Source organism: Myodes glareolus, chromosome 19 (assembly GCF_982192425.1).
Source record: "Myodes glareolus chromosome 19, mMyoGla1.1, whole genome shotgun sequence".
NCBI classification, from domain to species: Eukaryota; Metazoa; Chordata; class Mammalia; order Rodentia; family Cricetidae; genus Myodes; species Myodes glareolus.
The window spans coordinates 66,867,267-66,874,560 of NC_142044.1; the positions used below are offsets into that span (position 1 = coordinate 66,867,267).

The following is a 7,294-nucleotide window of genomic DNA, read 5'->3' on the forward strand; positions in this document are numbered from 1 at the left end:
GTGGTGTTTACAAGGCAAAAGTTCTCTCACGTGCACTTCACACTTATGTCCAGCAGAGGGCGACACAGCACAGGGCGCCCAGCTTGTCAGGGCTTCTGTTTCAGACCTACAGTCTCCCAGAGTGTAACCCTTCTGTGTGGGCAGAGATTTCCTTAGTAAGGAAAGAAAACACTGAGGTGCTCTCTGACTTCCAGACTCCCATTTCTCTTTATGAAAGTAAAATCTAGGCTTTTGTCAGTTTTCCTGTTTCCTTCCCTAGTTAGTCCTGAAAACAGGGGCTGTGGAGTGCAGACAAGAGCTAAGGAAGGAAGGAATCCCCAGGCTGGAAAAAAGGAAAGCACCAATGACCCAACACCACATTTATCAGTTTTAAAAACAAGATTAAGGAACATCCAGTGTCCATGAGTTTCCATACTGCAGTGGTGATCCCGGGATGCCAACTCCTTTCAGACCTGTTGCAGGGGAGGAAAGGGAAGGTGACTGATGGGCCATAGGCTCATGCTTCCCTCTGGTTAGCCTAACTAGCTACCTTCAGAGGCTGTTAATCTCATCCGAGCCCTCTCTCTTCTAGGCAGGGTTTGGGAGGTATCTCTGCTCTCAGCCCATAATACTTTGGTTCCACCTGCCCTTTATTGAAAAATAAAATCAAATCCATGGCCTACTTTCATCACCTGTTCCAGAAGGCATACATAACAAACTTTCCATTCGATCCTCCCTGCAGCTACTTAATCCCTTCTCTCTTTGTCAGGAGATATTTGGCCTCTTACCACAAAGGTTAAATTTTCAGTGACTAAATGAAGCTGCTCTTTTGTCTACACCTCTGGCTCTAAACACTAGGCCCTACAACCTGCTCTTCTGCTGGTCCAAAGCCCAGTCCATGGGGCTTACCAAGCTGGCTCCCTGGGAATCCATTGGTGCCAAGGGGGCTGAAGGGTCCTTTGTGCTGGGCTGCACACCACACTGCTCTTGAATCTTGGGGGTGGATGCTGCAGGCTCTAGGGAGGGAAAGTGGGTGGTGGAGGAGAACCAGCCCTTATACAGGGGCTGCAGCTGCTGAGAAGGGGCCCCAAGACCCACTGGGTACAGATCTACCCTGCCATTGGTAGGGTAGATCTAACTGCGTCTGGTCAGTTACTATGATAGCTCATTATCTCCCCCCCCCCCCCCGCCCTGTAGCCAGGGATTGAAAAGTAAAAACAAAAACAAAACAAAATCACCAAGCCTTCTAAAAAGTTAAAAATAAAATTAGAGTATAAACTCAGGTGAGGCTAAGCCTAACATGAACTGCTTTGAGCCTATACAATCTCACTCAGTGTCACCATTCACTGGACTGTAGAAAAAAATCATGTGTTTGATTCCAGGACGCTTTGCCAGGTAGGTGTGTTATATAACACACAGAACAGACAGTATGTATCACTTTCACATAGTTGGAAATGGTAGGAATTCTGGAATAATTTGGAACCGTGGCCGTGGATTAACACCATCAGCACTGCATTCCCTGTGCTGCAGGATTTGTATGTGTCGAGTGTTGAACCAGACTCACTGGAAGACTCCAAGCAACCCCAGTGAAATCGGCACCAGCTCAGCTGGTGAACTGGCCAGTCGTGGAGGTGGGACTGTAGCCCTGGCTCTGTTTCCAACCTGGTGGGTTTTTCCTCATTTCCCAGCCACATGAAGATATCTCTGGTCCAAGAGATATCTTACAGTAAGATATATCTTACAGTAAGATATATCTTACAGTAAGACAAAGTGATTCAAACATGTGATATGTGGAATACATCCATGTCCTTGACTGAGCCTTAGACCTGCTATTCCATCTCTCCCAGGCTGTGACTCCTCCCCTTCCCTCAGTGGGTAAAGCTGATTGGGAAACACACCTCCCGGCTTGTACATACTTTGTGCTATCCCAGGAGGACCCGGCCTTGACGCTGAGTCTGTGTCTGGGATCTCAAGTGGGCAGGACTCCTGGGTCCCTGTGCTCTCAGCAGCTTCCTCAGGTTCCTCTCCTTGCTTCTGTTGCCCTAGGTGATGCTCAACCATTGTCTGGAGCTCTGGGGGCATAGAGAAAGGAGAAAACATTGGCTATGACTCCTAAAATCTCCCCCCCGGGGGGGGGGTGTCTCTCAAATTCAATAGCCCCACCAATGGGTCTGTGCACATTTCTGGGTGCTTGAATTTCCAATGTGATGAGATCCTAAACAGGGAGGAACACTGACTGGGCAATAAGGAGGGAGATGAAAGCAGGAGCATAGATGTTCTTTCAAAGGCAAGGAGGAGAGGGAAAGAGCCTTCAAGTACACAAGACACTCCTAATGCAGTGGTGTCTATGGTCTTCCTAGGGGCAGGAGAGGGGCCTCAGTTTGGAGTCAAGGAATAGTACCTTCCATGTGCTGTGCTGATGAGGTGCTATTTATCTACCATAGTGAGGAGGTGGCATTTAGGCTTGGGCTATGAATCAGTTTCACCAGGACTACAAGAGACTCCTCCACATAGCACTAGCTCTACTCAAATAAAGGCAGACCCAGTGACCTCCCAAGGGTTCCCGGCACAGGGCTACTAGATCTTCTCTTTAGCTTCAGGCAGAGGGAAATTGGAAAGGAGATGTCAAACCTTTCATGGTCGGTGTGGTCCTTGTCATCTTCTTCCGTTGCCGTGGAGACATTGACAAAGTGGACTGTGAAGGACACAGAACCTAGATAGGTGCCAGTCCTCCCCCACCCCTTTGCCTTGGCATGCTTTTGGGTTAGAGATCAGGGCAGGTGGGTTTCAGGAGAAAGAAGATTCCACTAGGCTGAGCATGGAGACTGGGTGAGATGGAGGTGGGGCTTGTGTAGAGGTACTCCCACACACCTTTTGGGGGTGGGTACCCGGAAGAGAGCATCAGAGGCCTTACTGGTGGGGAGCAACGTTTTTGCTTTGGGTTCTGGGGAGCTTACTCAGGGCCTGTATATCTAAGTGGGTGCTCTTTCTCACTGAGCCACACCCTAGATCTAGAGAGCCAGGATCTTTTGAGGCTGGACTGAGTAGGAGGGGCCAGCTCACCTTGAGAAGTGTGTTGGGAATCCTGTCTTCATCTATCTCTGAGGGAAATCGGAAACAACAACAACAGCAACAACAAACAACAACAAAGCCAGTGATAAGAGCAGGAAATCCTGGGAGTCCCCAAAGACTTGAGTTCTGAAGGAGAAGGGACTCCATAGTCACCTGCATCCTGAGCAGTCCCAGGAGCCTGCTCTCTCTGGATCCCCTGTACTGTTGCTTGGCTTTGTCAAGGCTTAGGCCTTGTAGCCTAAGCCTGTATTCTGGCCTCAGGCCTTGATGTTTGTGAAGGCAGATTTGGGGTCCTTCTGCTTTTTTCCCTCCTCTGCAGCCTCCAGGTCTCTTTCACCCCCACAGCCAGAGCTGAGCCTTCACAGGATCAGGGCTCCCTGAGAGACACCAGCCTTGTCCTAGTCAGGCCCAGGGATGTGCATCATTTGTGGAAGTTGGGGGGAAGCTGGAGACTTGGGCATCCCAGATTTCAGACTAGCCTGGTTACTTCTTTTGCTTTACCAAGCTCTTCTGACATTCTCCAGACCTTGGTGGGGACTCTGGTGACCAGAACCCCATTTTCTCCCTGAGCTGTTTGAAGCCTTACCCCCCGGGGACCTGATGCTGGAGGATGGAGGCATCTCTCCCCCTCACAGCTGTCACTGCATTTGGAAGTGGGGACAGTGACATCTCAGTTGCCGGAGAAACCTAGAAGGCTGTTGTCACAGCAACCCTGCACTTAGTTGACCATCCCAGTTCCTGGGAGACTTAGGAACCAGGTGGTGCTCTCCCCTGCTAGCACGGCCCCCATCTTTAAATCGTGCTGAGACAGCATGGGGTGAACGCTTACCCCTGGGTCTGCCCTTCCTCTCTAGCACCCACCCTCTTACAAGGACTCCCTTCTTTCCGGCACTTGTCCTTTGGGTTACCTGGGGATGACTGGTCACTGGTCAGCACAAGTGTGGCAGGGGTGGGGCGGCGCCTCCGAATCTGTGTTAGGGGAGGAGGAAGAGGTTGAAGTTCACCAGGAACACCTTTCAGGTCAACTCTGTCCATCTCTAAAAAGAGTGTCATGTTACCATGTGGAGTGCTGCTGACCTAGTCCCTCCTTCCTTTGCCTGGGCCATCTATGAGACCCCTTCCCTGGCCTGCCTTCCCACCCCACTCTGTCCTACTCAGCTTTCCTTTCAGAAGCTTTGTCCACTCTGGGCATTGATTTCTGTTGTCTTTTGTTCAATCCTGGATCAATGTTCAAAAATAACATGAGGTCAGAGGACTTTCCCTCAGCTTCCAGTCCAGCCCCTAAGCAGACATTAACCTTTGGTGGGCTCATACCTGTCTGCTGAAGGCCTCCCTTAGGCTCTCCCATCATAAAGGAAGAAAGGTTTGAGTACACCTCTCCCCTGACTGCCACAGCTCCTCAACACTCTGCCTTGGACACACTGGCTTTTTGATTAGTTAGGGAACAGGGGAAGTGGTCCCAATGATGAACAGGACGTGAGGAGGGGTCTTGGCTAGCATCCTGGCCAGCCCCAGGGGAAACAAGGATATAAAGCTGATTGGTGGCTAAGGTTCCAGCTGAGCTCTAGCCACCCCTGCTGGAGGGTTTAATTGTTGTCCTGCTGGCTGTTAAGCTGATTGTTGCTGAATTCCACTGACTCTTGGGAGGTGTAGTTTTTCCCTTTCAGGGGAAGACCTTCCGGAGCTCCTACAGTTCTCTCAGGTAAAGCAAACAGCTGTGGGGAAGCGGGAAGGAGTGAGGACCCAAATGATCAGGTTTTGATGTGTTTGTATCTATCACTTGGCATCAGCACCACTGGCAGTGGTGACAAGATGCCTAGAAAGTGGGAACAGTAGGAGGAAGTGTGTGAGCCAGAGGGTCTCTTCCCAAAGGGAAAAAGGCATTTATGGAAGGGGCTTCAGGAGACATCAGTGACATCTGCTTTTAGTGATGTTTCAAGGTTCCAGTAGAGCCAGACGTGTGTGTGTGTGTGTGTGTGTGTGTGTGTGTGTGTGTGTGTGTGTATGTGTGTGTATGTTTAGATATTAAATGTGAATTGTCTCTGACTGTTCCTGGTACAAGATGCTTCATGTGTGTAGCAGTGGGACCACCTTTTTGCTAGGATCTGACTCCTTGCCTTCTGACTGAGTAGGAGTGGGGTGAGATAGTTTGTGGGGGTTGGGATGGTTGCTGGAGAGGAATGGAAGCCACTGAGACTGGGTGGAATGGGGATTAATGACTTAACAGCACCTATATTGGGAGCCCAAGAGGCTGAACCGGTCCCTTAACGGACTTTTTTTGCCTTAGACAAGAATTTGAAGCACCCTGAGTACTTGAGAATTGTGATATTGTCAGAAGGGAGGAAAGCCAGACTCCCTGGGTCCTAGGTACCCAACAGAGAGGTCTCTTTTCTGTTTCTGCCCCTAGCTCTCCTAGTTTTCAAGGACATATGAAGGTTGTGGTGGAGGTTAGCAACCCCCACTCCCAACTCTGCTGTACTCTTAGCTTCTCATTCTCCACCCCCACCCCCTGGAGGCTGGGGTAGGAGCTCCTGCTATGCTTGGAACTTTTGTCTATACACTTGGTAACACAGCAAGGACTGGGGGCAAACGTTTAGGCCCAGGAGACAGATTTCTGAAGACTAGAGAAGAGTGGGCAGAGCCCCAGATTTTGCCTACTTTGGCTCCCTAACACTGTCATGTGCCCACATGTGCTCCTTTGCCCCCAACTCCGTGAATCAGCAAGCCTGCCCTCCTCCCTCCCACCTCAACACCAAATAGAAATAGGTGTCAGATCCTGTCTGCCAGTGTGAGGCAGCTCTCAGAACCTCTGGTTCCTCCCACTCCTGAGCTTCCTCCTGGGTCTGAAGTCATCTTAGTCAATCTCCTGTCTTAGGGCATAGTCCTATTCCTTGAGCCCATGGAACATCTCTTCCCCCTCCCCCTCCTCTCAGGTGTGTGAGAGTTCTAGAGACGCTGGAAGGCAGGGTACCTGGCCCTCCCTTGTCTGGAGAGCAGAAGTTTTAAAGATCTCATATGCTGGCCCTTTTTGTCCACACCCAATTCTATCAATCAGCCCAAGCAACGTGGAAACATCTCTCCCTCTTGCCCATTCCCAGAGGTCTCAGAGTCTCTCAGGTGGGGAGCTTGGCAGTGAGAGGCAGCAGCCCTAGCCTGGAGAGAGCTGGATGCTCCTGTGGAGTTGGCCTCCACATGGCCAGGGAATGTGCAAAGAGACAGGCTGCAGGTAGTAGTAGCCTTTCCATACGCTCACTGACGCTGAAGCACATTGCTCACTCACACACTGCCGCCTCTGCCAGGCTGCTCTGAGCTAAAAATAGGCCAGGCCAGGAGGCTGGGCCAGGGCCCTGCACTCCCACCCGGTGAGCCAAGCTCTCTTGGTGACTTGCTGGTGGCTAAGCTTGGACCCCAGCCCTAGACGCTCTAGTCTACCGCACTGAGCCTCACATTCCACCCCCACACCCTACTCCAAAGGGCAGGAGTTAGACCCAGGACCCACGTGCTCCGATTTACAGAAGGGAACAAACATCAGCTTGCAGACCCCCCGCCCTCGCCTCAAAGCTCCTCCATCGCTGTCCCCATCCCCTTGGGTGCCACACTCAGAGCCCAAGTGCGGATGAGTCGGAGGGGCGGAGCTGTCTCTTTTTTCCCACTTGACGCCCCCCGCCCTGTGCTCTCTCCGGCGGTCAGTGCCAACACCCAGCCGGGAAACTCCGGGGGGTGACTGAGAGTGAGGGGTCGCAAGGTCGCCAGCGGGGGAGGGATTGTGTCCCCAAGGCAGGGCTGGGAGAAACGACGCTCTCGGAGACACACCGCACAGGGATGTCTCCTGTGTGCTCCGCCGTTGGGGGAGGGGATGGAGACCCCCCCCATAAACTGGGTGAATGCATCCCTGGAGGGGTGCGGTGCCAGGCAGGGGGGCTAGGCATGGATTCAGGTTCCACGACCCGGTCCCTAGTCCTTCTCTGAGTACCGCTGCCCCGCCCTGCCCATACCTGTTCGGCCGCCTCGGGGTCCAGGTGTGGCTCCAGCAGCGGCACGGTGAACTGGATCTTCCGTGGGCTGTTATCCGGCTCCATGGCGTGGGGCACCGCGGCGGAGGGACTCGGGCTGGGAAGGGCGCACTCCCTTTCCGCTGCGCTCCAGCCCCGGCCCTAGCCGGGCGCTAGGCTCGGCTCGCAGCTCCCGGCTCGGCGCGCCCCACTCGGCCCGGGGACTGTGCTGCAGCGGATTGGCTCCGCAC

The 7,294-nt window shown here is 52.6% G+C and overlaps 1 protein-coding gene across 2 annotated transcripts; it reads right to left on the reverse strand.

Annotated features, from left to right (window-relative positions):
- Positions 1 to 344: 344 nt before the first annotated feature.
- Positions 345 to 7,237, reverse strand: Ppp1r1a (protein phosphatase 1 regulatory inhibitor subunit 1A). Of its 2 annotated transcripts, none has more exons than XM_087899377.1 (7): positions 7,047 to 7,237; positions 3,960 to 4,020; positions 3,043 to 3,080; positions 2,611 to 2,674; positions 1,896 to 2,051; positions 889 to 995; positions 345 to 452 (listed from the first exon to the last, which is right to left on the reverse strand). In XM_087899377.1, exons 1-7 carry the CDS (start codon positions 7,128 to 7,130, stop codon positions 447 to 449), a joined length of 516 nt encoding a protein of 171 aa, XP_087755503.1. In that variant the 5' UTR covers positions 7,131 to 7,237; the 3' UTR covers positions 345 to 446. The 2 variants fall into 2 exon arrangements, with proteins under 2 accessions (XP_087755503.1, XP_087755504.1); XM_087899378.1 differs by having other exon boundaries at positions 3,960 to 4,088; positions 7,047 to 7,224.
- Between the last annotated feature and the right edge of the window lie 57 nt (positions 7,238 to 7,294).